This window comes from Cricetulus griseus, chromosome 3 (assembly GCF_003668045.3).
Source record: "Cricetulus griseus strain 17A/GY chromosome 3, alternate assembly CriGri-PICRH-1.0, whole genome shotgun sequence".
NCBI lineage: Eukaryota > Metazoa > Chordata > Mammalia > Rodentia > Cricetidae > Cricetulus > Cricetulus griseus.
In genome coordinates this window covers 95,918,833-95,932,094 of record NC_048596.1, presented here as the reverse complement: position 1 = coordinate 95,932,094, position 13,262 = coordinate 95,918,833, and the positions used below count along the sequence as shown (strand labels likewise).

General features: G+C 36.9%; 1 protein-coding gene across 1 annotated transcript; it reads left to right on the top strand.

Moving 5' to 3' along the window:
- Nucleotides 1-3,484: 3,484 nt before the first annotated feature.
- LOC100750846 (olfactory receptor 52Z1-like) lies at nt 3,485-4,441 on the top strand. Its single transcript, XM_027408012.1, has one exon. It carries the CDS (start codon nt 3,485-3,487, stop codon nt 4,439-4,441), a length of 957 nt encoding a protein of 318 aa, XP_027263813.1.
- The last annotated feature ends 8,821 nt before the right edge of the window (nt 4,442-13,262 follow it).

Sequence of the window (13,262 nt, the reverse complement as noted above, 5' to 3'; positions counted from 1 at the left end):
TCTTTTTTGTTCTTATGAAATACACACACACACACACACACACACACACACACACACACACACAGATTTAAAAGTTAATATCCACATATAAGAGAAAATATCCAGCATTTGTCTTTTGCAGTATTCATTACCTCACTCAGGATAATTGATTCTAGCTTTATCCATTTACTTACAAATTTCATAATTTCATTTTCCTAAACAGCTGAATAATAATACACCACTATGTAAATGTAGCATACTTTTGTAATCCATTTATCAGTTGATGGCCATCTAAACTGTTTCAGTCTGGCTATAATGAATAAAGCAGCATGGATGAAAAAATGGATGAAAAAATATCTCTCTAATAAGATATAGAAGTCATTGGGTATTGCCCAATAGTACAGTTGGGTCTTATGGTAAGTCATTTTCAGCTATTTTTTATATGAGGTTTGGGATAAATGAGTATTGATTCTTATTATTCAATTCTTATTATTGATTCTTATTTTATTATAAATATGTGTTTCAATTGTAGTATTTGTAAAAATCTCACACATGAATCTTACTATTTCCCTGTGTTTCATTTTGTTTCAATTAAGGAAGTAGAATAACCACATTCATTGAATTGTCTTTCATTACGATATGCTTTCATTACAATATACATTCCAAAAAAAATGTCTGTTCAGTTCCTCCCCTAAAATTCTTCATCTCTTAGCTCTTCTGACACAGACAAATCTGATGCTTTCATCTCTTTTGTATTTAAAAGAAAGTGCCCAATATTCATTAATCCTTTATTTAAATGATTATCTTCTCAGTGTCACCAGTCATGGTGACTTACTGTTGTCCAGCATATGACATTTTCAACACTACAGTGTAAGAAAGCTTGGCCCCATTAATCCTTTGGAAGCTTTATAAACACTGACTGTGGTTTAATACTTTCCTCTTATTCTTATTTTCAATACAGTACTTTAGAAGATAAATCTAATAATGATGGATTATGATGGTGATGATGGTGAAATCCATGTAACAACAAAAATAAGACAAAAAACACTATATAACAAAACTGTGAGAATATATTAGGAGGTCACAATAGTGATGGCATCAGGTAAGCCAGAGGCAGATATAGCTAAAGGAGGGTTCTTTCCAGGGCACTATGAAGGTTTAAAGCAACCTTCTGAATTCATCCACCTAGTTCTTTTAAGAAACAAAAAATTTTCTCTATTATTTCCAATAAAAATACACTTAGATTTATTATTTTAATTCCTGAAATTCTCACTTTACTTCTTATATTGGTTAATGGTGTTACTGTTTTTCTAAATTGTTTACTTCAAGATAATTTATAGACTTTCTTTTATAACTGAGTTATGTAACACAAATATCCATTGTTTCAGGTGACTATGTAAACTCAGTTGTCTACCCTGTTGTGTTGGTGATGTCATGTTTCTGGTCCTGCTTAGTCTTAGTCTATCTAGCAACTCCTCTTAGTGAAGAGGAATAACTGTCAGTCACCATATCTTTCTTCTCATTAATGCTGACTGATGCCCTTTATTCAAAAGGAAAAGTGACACGCTTAAAACATACTTGTGTCATTATAAAATTCAATATTTATTGATGAAGATCAAAAGGTAAGTTTAGTAATTGTATGAGTTTGTGATTGGGAAGGCAAGACAAAAGACATAAGCATTATTTCCATTAGAAAAAAATTAAATTATGTGCAAGGTATGGGGCCACATATCTTTAATCCTAGCATTCAGAAGACAGAAACATGGATCTACTAGCAAATGTCAGGCCAGATAGATACAGATAGTGTGTCCTGACTCATGGAAAAATGAAGAAGAGACTTCTGTGAAATTATAAAATATAATAAACACACCAAGTATTTTAAAATAATAATTGCATTAATTCATTAACATGGAAAACTAAATAAAAAACACTTGATATTCCAGACCTACCTGAAACTTTAAGGTCACAGTCTACTTATCCAATCAGATGATATCTTATTTCTCATAGCTTTGTCTCTGTGTGTAAAGTTATACATGTTCTTGATAGAAGCCTTTCACTCATCTCTCTTATTCTTTCCAGGAATAACCTTTGATTTGTAAACCACTTTTCACAATAAACACATAATATAAAAACACAGCCATTACCTTTTGTGCCATTGCCCTTGATAAAGATTATAATATACATACACATATAAATATATATATGTGTATGTATATATATATTTCTGTCATGAATGCTCAAATTAATGTCTCCTACCATTCTGATCCTGACCTGATTAGAAATGTCGTTGTTTACAATCATGTACTTCAGTTCTTCCATAGGAAAAGATACTTGAAGTAGAATATATGTTGACCTATATTCAATTATTAATTTAGCATAAGATGATCCTGGTCTGGTCAATAATTCTTTCATTTTGCAACTTAATTAATTTGTCACTTTATTTTCTCTGAAATAATTTCTTCCTTTATCTGTGTTAATGTTTAATCAGAAATTGAAATAAAAAAGAAAATGCTAAAATTTAGACATGATCTAGAAGATTTAATGGGAGAAAAAGAATCAGTGTAGTTGGGACACTGTGGGAGAAAAGTGGTGCTTAGAAAATAAGAGCACAAGCTGGGCGTTGGTGGTGCATGCCTTTAAATACCAGCACTTGAGAGGCAGAGGCAGGCGAATCTCTGTGAGTTCGAGGCCAGCCTGGTCTGCAGAGTGAGTGCCAGGATAGGCTCCAAAGCCACAGTGAAACCCTGTCTTGAAAAAAAACAAAAAAAGAGAGAGAGAGAAGAAAATAAGACCACAGCCTATACTGAGTTAGTTCTAGAAAATGTTCTTGCTGCATAGAATTGCTTAAGCTGAAACAAATATGGACTGTGATGTAAATCAAGAACATTCTGGTTTTACAGTTAGTAAATACAAGACTGTGCAAATCAAAGATTTCATATACTTCTGATACTTTCTACAAATGTGTTGCTAGGATAAGGAAAAACATTCACTTTATGCAAATGTTTATATTAGAGTGCCAGGATGGTGGTTAGCCTGGATCACAGTGGTATTGTGCTTCTAGGAAAACAGTAAGGAGTATCCTGACCACTACAATTCTAGAACTTCAGTAAAGAGTATTTTGATTAAGAATCAAGAAATGAACAACTGAGAAAAACCAGCTATGATAAGGAAAAACTTTCACACATCCATGGATTTGTTTGTGTGTTTGATCTTAAACATAAAAGTTTAGCACAGTTTCTAACCCTCACTTCAGCATTTAAAGCTTTGTTCTGTTCTTTATAATCTTTACTTTTGGCAAGCCCTTACAAGTTTTTATTTTCCTGTTAATGAGCTGTAACTGACTAGCATTCACCGAATCATGTGTGCCAACCCAGGTAATAAGTTCCAATAAGTTCCCCAAAGTGATATTGCATGTTAATCTAATAAAAATAACCATACATTTTTGTAATTTCAATTTTTCTTCAGTTCTAAGCTCCAGTATCTGAGGACAGAGGACTGAGAAGAAATGGCAATGTCTTCAAATCACACCAACCTCAGGGACATCTGGTACACAATGGTTGGGATCCCAGGGCTAGAATATGCACACATTTGGCTTTCTATCCCCATTTGTTCAATGTACATAGTGGCCCTTGCAGGCAACACCCTATTAATATTTCTGATCTTTACTGATCACAGTCTTCATGAACCCATGTACCTTTTCCTCTCCATATTGGCCCTGGCTGATATCATTCTATCTACAGTGACCACACCAAAGGTTCTTGCCATCTTCTGGTTTCGAGCTGGTGGCATTTCTTTTGCTAGCTGTGTGTCTCAGATGTTTTTTCTCCACTTTATGTTTGTGACAGAGTCTGCCATACTGCTAGCTATGGCATTTGACCGTTATGTGGCCATCTGCTTTCCACTAAGGTACACCACCATTCTAACCCCATTAGTCATCGCCAGAATGGGCATTGCATCTGTGACTAGAAGCTTCCTCATCTGTTTCCCCTTGGTCTTTCTAGTTTATCGGCTCACCTATTGTGGAAGAAATATCATTCATCACTCATACTGTGAACACATGGGAATTGCCAGGTTGGCCTGTGACAATATCAAAGTCAATATTTACTATGGAATGACTGTACCTTTATTTTCCATAGGTCTAGACATTGTACTTATCATCATCTCTTACATCCTTATACTTCATTCAGTATTTAGAATTCCTTCTCGAGATGCCCGACTCAAGGCTCTGGGTACATGCGGCTCCCATGTCTGTGTCATCCTTCTGTTCTATACACCTTCTCTCTTCACCTTTTTTGCTCATCGTTTTGGAGGCCACAGCATACCGCGTCACATGCACATTCTCTTTGCTAACCTCTACGTGGTAGTACCTCCTACACTCAACCCAATCATTTATGGAGTGAAGACAAAGCAAATTCAAGACAGGATTTTTCAGATGTTTTCTTTCCATAAGGCATGTTTTTGATATAAACAGTGAATTTGATCTTAAAGGTTTTTTTTCCTAGAAATTACATAACATCTGAAGTTGCTCCTGAGTTTTTATGTCATGGCAGCATTAAAAGTGAGAATGACAGTACTGTTGAAATAAAAGGGACAGTATTGAGTTCTTACTGACTATTTGTCTCTTGTTTAGAACAAAAGTAGTCTGAGACAGCTTAATTTCTGTTCTATATTCAGGTCACTTGTAATATCTCCAGAAGAACTGAGAATAGGGCCCATAATCACAAACTGAGCAACTGAAAACCAAATGTCCATTACCAACCTGTCAGATTTTTGTCTTCCATTTTTTTTTACTGTTTTGTAAGTATTAATTTTTATTAATTTTGTTTTCGTTTTTTGAGACAGGGTTTCTCTGTATTGTTTTGGAGCCTGTCCTGAAACTCACTCTATAGACCAGGCTGGCCTTGAAATCACAGAGATTCACCTGCCCCTACCTCCCGAGTGCTGGCATTAAAGGCATATGTCACCAATGCCCAGCTCTTAAATTTATTTTTCAAATTTTATTTTACATTCCAACCGAAGTTCTACCACCCCACCCCTCCTCCTGCCACCACTCACCTCCCCTATCAATCCTCCCAACAGGTAAGGGTGCCCATGGGAAGTAGAAATGGGGCAATATAAAAATGTAATACTTCATTAGCAGTGTGGCTTAGTACCTGACCATTTATGCTCTGTGTTCAACATTAGAATATAAATGTTTGTTTTTGGCCATGACTACTACTCTTCATGGACTCTTGAATATTTAGCTTCAAAAGTGTCAAGCACAAAATAAAACTAATCTATCTATTATTTTATTATTAATTGAAAGCTAGTCTGTATCTCATGAATACTGAATTTTCCATCAGAAGGAAATTTTTGTTTCTCTTCCTTTCTCAGGCAATCCTAGAGTATACAACATTGAAAACTTTAAAACTAATAGCAGGAGTTTGCAATAGAGATAATTCAACCTCATTAATGAATGCATTAATCAAACTATTGAAATTAAACAAAATTATTTCCCCCTAAATAAATGAAAAAATAGCAGTTCCCCTCTTTATCGTTATAAAATGCAATGTGGACTACAGAATTTCTACCATCGTGCATACTTACGATTAGAAACAGCAGTAAAGGGTATCCCTTAGGAAATAAATGCAATGATAAGATGTCAGGGCACATAAGAAAATAAAGTGAATAAATATAGAGTGATCTCAAATAGTCACTCAAATACACATGTAGCTCTCTAATGTGTATGCATGCTCACAGCACTGAAGGTGAAGGTGAACTCAAAAATAATGTCATGAATGCCCTGTGTCTGTTTCTTAAGATGTTTCTTAAAACTCTAGTGTAGTAGGATTGCCACAGAAGTTGAACCTAAACAATTTCATGGAAATGAAGCTTTAAATCTTTTACAGAGAAATGAGTTAATGTAAAATGATACATGTTATATGATCTCAAATACATGATGCATCAACTCAGATCCATATAGATCCAAATGTGTGTTGTATTTACATAAAATTAAGGAAGAACAAATAAAATGTCACTTATATTGTAGAAATGTTTAAAGAAAAATTTTAGCTAAGATAAATTTAAAACAAAACTCTACCAATTTTTTCTTTTACAAAAAGATACATTAAACTAACATTGTATTATTTCATGATCATTTAGGTAGATATTACTGTTTTCGTCATAAAAGTATAACCTTAAATACAATTATTATGTTATACAATCTTTATCAAATATCAAGTTACCCAATAAATTATGTACAATTTAGATTTGCTTGTTTTTATTGTATCTTGAAAGTGTGTTTAACTTTTTGGTTGTAGCTTTTCATCACTTACAGGAAGTTTTTAAGACTTTCCTTTCATGGAAGTATTAAAAGAGAATGGAGTCGTGGTGGCTGTTTGGCAATATCTATTACAAGCTAGCTGTTAGCAGTGGACAAGGGAAATGTACACATAGCCATAGAATTTGGATCACAATGTGTATTTTTAAAAATTCAAGACATATATATTCAAAACATTTGCCTAACTCTACAAATGAAATGTTGTGTGTTTACAGAAGTCTGTCAATAAAGTTCATATCTTCTAAAAACTTCTTGGAATTGACAAAAATTAGAAAGACTTCTATGGTCACCACTATTATAGCTAAGAATTTAAACATGGAGGATTTAAGAATGGAGAAAACAGACTGTTCCAAAAGAGGGATATGTACATTATCAAATTCTCAGGATGCCAATTTCTTGTGTGTATATGAGCCAATGACTAGAGAGCCAAGACACCAAACACCCCAGAGTCCAGAATAACCTAAATATGTGAACTTTGCTCAGCCAAATTGAAACATTTTATAATTCACAGGGAATGCAATAGAGTTTATGGAAAAAATAAGGCTCTATGGGAAGTATTAAATTAATTGCTCTCTGGTTATGCATGATAAGCCTTAAAATTATTATCTTAAGGGTCAATCTATTTCTAGTTGTTTTAATCACAGCATCAGAATAAAATATAAGAAATTTAAGGAATAAATTTAAAAGGTACAAGTTGGCAACATGTCAGGGCTTGCGGCTGAGATCAGCATCTTGCCTTCAGAGCTGAGTAGACTCTACAGGGTCCTGTACACATGTAGTTGTGATAGTTACTACTGAACACATTCTGCACCTACTGATCAGCCCTGGGTATCACTGGAGGGCAGTTTCAGGAGGCTCTCCTTAGCCCTTTCCCAAGGACACCTTCCAGAATCTAAAAAGGATGAACTTCTGAGCTATGCATTGAATGTTGAGAAAGAGCTGAGTAGATACTGTGATAATTTGATTCCTACCAGGAAAACATGTGTGATTTAGATACCAATGAACTCATTCTAATATAGTTGTACAGAGAAGTTCAGCTTTTATTTCTACTTTGCACAAATTTTCATTATAATCTGGGGCAGTGAGTTATGTTCATTTGCTAAAAGTGAACCACCAAAAGAATGACTATAGCACAAGGCATGCTCTGTGAAGTGTTCTGTATGCGCACTCCTGTCTATTCTACAGGTTAAACTTGCCACACTCCATGCAGTGTTCTGAGCATACCTGGCTATATTGACCCTAACATCAGATTCAAGCAAAAGGATCAGTGTCTAAGTTTATGACAAAATTAGTCATGTGGCTTTTGAGTTGGAGTTAAATAATAATGCTGCAATATTATTCCTTTGCAGAATTATACATCCCCTAAGACTGACTTTATCCCTGTTCATACATGTATGAAGTATTAAGTGTCAGTTTCCACAAAATAAACTGTCTTTTCAAGATAAATCAAATTTTTGAATGTACAAAGTTGTCTGTGTCCATCTTATACCACCTATCTATGAATGTTTTAAAAACTGTTTTTTGATCCAGAGTCTGCCCACTTCAAAGTCATGGCCCTCTACGCCCTCTGAATTAGGTGAGTGTGGGTACTGCTCAGGCCCAACTCCCCCTATCCCCTCCTTGGAGCTTCCTGTGTGTCTGCTCCCAGTGTAGTGGACCCACCCCAGCAGGCCTGGGTCTGTTCCACAAGTAGGGACCCACCATGGTAGGCTGGACCATATGGAGTCTTCCCACATCTCAGTCTTGGCCCCACTATGCCCTCCGCATGAGGAGAACTCCAGGAGAGGCCAGATCATCTAGAGTTGCCAACATCGAAGTCTTGGCCAACCTAGACCCACCACGAGATGGAAGGAAAGGGAGACCCACCTTCACCCACTGGAATAAGGGATAGGAAGACGACAGTATAAGAACACATTCAACAACAGAAGGACCAATGTGACACCACCATAATCTAAGGACTCTACACCAGCAATACCTGAACATACCAACGCAGACAAAGCAAAATAACTTTATGAAGATGATAAAGACCCTCAAAGAAGAAATGAGAAAAACCCTTTAAAAATGGAACAAAAAGCAAACAAAAAAATACAGGAAATGGAGGGAAAGACAAACCAAAAAATCAAAAAATCAAGAAATAAACAAATCTCTCTAAAAAAAAAAAAAAAAAAAAAAAAAAAAAAAACAAGGAAAGCCAAGAAGGAAAAAAAAATAAACCAAATAAGTGAAGGAAACAATTCAAACAATTCAAGGCTTGAAAGTTGAACTAGAAACAATAAAGAAAACACAGAATGAGGCAATGCTGGGAATAGAAAATCTGGGTAAATGATCAGGAACTACAGATGTCAGGATAACCTATAGAATACAAGAGATTGAAGAAAGAATCTCAGGGGTTGAAGACTCACCAGAGGAAACAGAGTCATTGACCAAGAAAATCTTAAGTCCAACAAATCCTTAACACAAAATATCCAGGAAATATGAGACTCCATGGAAAGGCAAACCTAAGAATAATAGGTATAGAAGAAGGCAGAAAAAATACAGCTCAGGGCTATGTAAAACATTCTACAATATCATAGAAGAAAACTTTCCCAACCTAAAGAATGACATGCCTATGAAAGTACAAGAATCTTACAGAACACTAAATAGAATGGACCACAAAAAGGTCCTCTAGCCACATAATAATCAAAGCACCAAACTTACAGAATAAAGAAAAAATATTAAGAGCAGCAAAGGAAAAAGGCCAAGCAACATATAAAGGCAGACCTATCAGAATAGCACCCAACTTCTCAATGGAAACTCTGAAAGCTGAAGGTCCTGGGAGGATGTTCAAAGACACCAAGGGACCAGAGATGCCAGTCCAGACTACTATAACCAGAAAAGATTTCAATCACTATAGATGGAAAAATAAGATATTCAAAGATGAAACCAGATTTAAACAATATATATCCACAAATCCAGCCCTACAGAAAGTATTGGAAGGAAAACAATGGAGAAAAGAAAGCATCTTCAACAAATGGTGCTGGCATAACTGGATGCAGACATGTAGAAGTGTTGGTGGCCAAATCTCAGGGCTTGGCATGAGATCCTAGGTCATGCTTGGCAGGCCATATAGTTAACCTTTACATAGCAGCTCCTTAGAACCTCAGCTCAAGAAAAGAAACAACCTGACCCAGTCCTCCACCCACAGGCTCAGTCACCTAGGTAACCCTCCCTGGACCTCTTACTCATGAACTCTTTACTCTGCCAAACATCCTCTTTGTGGCTTCCTAATATCCTGCCTATGCCAACACTTGGTGCACAAACAACCCATTTTGCCCCTCCCCATATCCTGACTATATAAGCTAGCCTGAGAAAAGTAAAGTTTGCCACTTGATCAGAATCCTGTCTTGTGGTCATTCTTTCTGCATCTCTTGTCCCCATTCCCTATCCCTGACTCTCTTGCCCCAGGTTAATGTCCTGCAGGTTGGGACATAGAAGACTGAAGATAGATCCATGTCTATCACCATACACAAAACTTAAGTCCAAATGGATCAAAGACTTCAAAACAAATCCAGCCACACTGAACCTCTTAGAAGAGAAATTGGGAGGTATCCTTGAATGAATTGGTACATGAAACCACTTCATGAACATTACACCAGTAGCACAAACACTGAGATTGACAATTAATAAATGGGACCTTCAGAAACTGAGAAGCTTCTGTAAGGCAAAGGACACAGTCAAGAAGACAAAATGGCAGCCCACAGAATGGCACAAGATATTCACCAACCCCACATCTAACAGAGAGCTTATTCCCAAAATATTCAAAGAACTCAAGAAGCTAGTCTCTGAAACACCAAACAACCCATTTAAAAAGTGGAGTACAGAACTATATGGAGAATTCTCAATAGAGCAATCTAAAATTGTAGGGGAAGCTGCCCACTTAGCGGTGTGCCTAACCATGCCTGCAAGGGCGCGGTCAGGGTGCTGTAGAGTGAGAGTTTCAGGTGGCTGGGTTTTGCTTTTGCTTTTGCTTTTCTGCTTGCTGTACAGACTGCTGCCACGCCAGAAGGCTAGGTCGCTCTGTAAGTAAGGCTTTTCCCTATTAAATACCCTTATATTTCTACTTGGCTCTGTATTGGTAATTTCCCCCTTTATAAAATGCCTGAAAGACACTTAAGAAAGTGCTCAACATCCTTAGCCATCTTGGAAACGCAAATCAAAACAACTCTGATACCATCTTACACTGGCCAGAATGGCTAAAAATAAAAACACCAATGACAATCTATGCTGGAGAGAATGTAGACAAAGGGGAACACTCCTCCAGTGCAAACTTTTGCAGCCTCTTTGGAAATCAGTGTTGAGATTCCTCAGGAAAATGAGAATCAGTCTACCCCAAGATTCAGCAATTCTACTCTTGGGCATATACTCAAAGGATGCACATTCAACAACTATCTTCATAGCAGTGTTGTGTGTAATAGCCAGAACCTAGAAGCATCCTAGATGCCCCTCAACTGAAGAATGGATGGAGAAAATGTGGTATATTTACACAATGGATTATTACTTGGTGCAATAAAAACAAAGAAATCTTGAAATTTGCAGGCAAATGGATGAACCTGGATGAAACCATCCTGAGTGAGGTAACCCAGTCACAGGAAAAAAGCATGGTATGTACTTGCTCATATATGGATATTAGAGATAGAGCAAATGACTACCAGCCTACAATCCAAACCACCAGAGAAACTAGGAAACAAGGAAGAACCTAAGAGAGAAATACATGGTCTCCTGAATAAGGGGAAAGAGAAAGAACTCCTGAGCAAATTGAGAGCACTGAGGGAGATAGGAGGGAGGGAGGAAAAAAGAAACTGTGAAAAGAGGAGGGGGAGGAGAACAAGAGGGATCAGGAAGACTGAGTGGGGGGATAGAGGAGAACAAGAAAAGAGATACCTTAATAGAGGGAGCCAATATATGTTTAAAGAGAAATCTGTCACTAGGGAAATGTTCAGAGATCCACAAAGATGACCCCAACTGAGAACCTAGGCAGTAGTGGAGAAGCTGCCTTTGATATAGGGGAAGCCCTATAATCAGATTGATGACTACCTTAATTGCCATTCTAGAGCCTTCATCCAATAACTGATGGAAGCAGAAGCAGACACCCACAGCTAAGCACTGAGCCATACTCCTGGAATCCAGTTGTAGAGAGCGAGTAGGGATAAGCAAAGGAGTCAAGACCATGCTGGAGAAACCTAAAGAAACAGCTGTCCTGACCTAGTGAGAGCACAGAGACCCTAGTCATAAAGCTGGGGAACCAGCATTGGACCATACCAAGCCCTCTGAATGTGGGTGCCAGTTAGGCAGCCTGGGCAGTCTATGGGACCTCTAACAGTGGAACCAGTATTTATCCCTAGTGCACAAATGGACTTTGAGTGTCCAATCCCTATGGAGGGATACTATTTCAGTCCAGATACATGGAGGAGGGCCTAGGTTCTCCCACAAATGATGCAACAGATTTTGAAGATATCCCATGGAGGACCTCACTATCCTTGGAGAGTGGATGAGGGGTGGGTTGGGGAGGTCAATGGGGGACATGGAGGGTAGAGGGAATGGGGGAATTGATATGTAAAATAAGATTGTTTCTAAATGAAAAAAGCGGTATTGTTCAGTCCTTGCTTTTCACTTAAAGCTTTCATTGCACTGTAATGGTGGGATGAAAACAAAATAGTCTTGACTATACTTTGGTTGTGTGAATCAGAAAAAAGAAAACCAAAGCTGAATTTCTGTATGTTATATTTTCTGCCCAATTATATTATATAAGTTCCTGCCATTAAAAAAATTTTAAAAAGATCCTGCCATTGATTTACTCTTAACCTTGGCTCTTTGAATCTTTCTTTATTATGTGGGGTTGCATTAAGGCATTAGTAAAGCTGCATCATCTATGCAGCTGTTATATCTTGACTTCAAAGTCCTTCAACTTTATCTTGACATTTCTTTCCTGTAGGCATTGAACTTTGCTTTTGTGTGAATATCGCTTACCATTTCCTAAGAAACCAAATTTACATTGTTCTACCAAAGAGGAACACAACTATTACTATAAAGAAACTCTCTCTATAGTATTTTTAAATCATTTTTTAATTAAACATTTGTAGTGGCACATGCCTTTAACCCCAGCACTCAGGAGGCAGAGGCAGGCAGATCTTTATGAGTTCAAGGCCCACCTGGTCTACAGAGAGTTTCAAGACAGCCAGGGCTACAACCAGAAGCTCTGTCTCAACAACAACAAAAAATACAAACATACAAAAAAAATATCTGTAGGTTGATGCACTAATACCTGGCTGCCTCTTCAGTACACTGACACCATCAGCTGGTGAACTACTTCACCATCCATAAATGGCCTGGGTAGAATAGTTTGGATTTCTGAAGACAAATTGCACGTGGACACAATAAAGAATGAGGGGCAGAATTGGTGGCAAAAGGAAGAGATAACTGCATGATGACCCTGTATGACACTGAAGAAAGCAGTAGCTTGGTGAGCTGTCATAACTATGACTAAAGGGAGATGTGAAACAGTGGTGCAGAGAGGCCTTCATACAATGAGGTACTGGTCTCAGCCAGATTCTTTCTATGCTTAATATTCCTCAAACAAATGCTCCTACTTATATGTATAACTATTTAGCCTTCTAAGTATGTATGGTGACTTCTGAAAAAATATCATTTAATTACATGAAAAAATATTTCTTTGGAAAGTTGTAAAATAAATTCAAAATACATTTCTCAGCTTTATAAGAGCAGTAAATTATTTATCTGCATACACAGAGCACAGCAGCTTCTGGGTACTTTTTCCAATTAGTGTAGAGCTTGCAGGTCATGAATCAATTTGATGAAAGCATCAATTTGCTAACTTGCAAATTGTTTTTAGTTAGAGAATTCTTCTACAATGGAAAAACAGAACCAAAAAATTAAATCCTTATGGGAGGGTTTTTCATTGGATATT

Coding starts and splice junctions, on each gene's coding strand:
- LOC100750846 (XM_027408012.1), top strand. CDS start 3,485: ATGGCAATGTCTTCAAATCACACCAACCTCAGGGACATCTGGTACACA.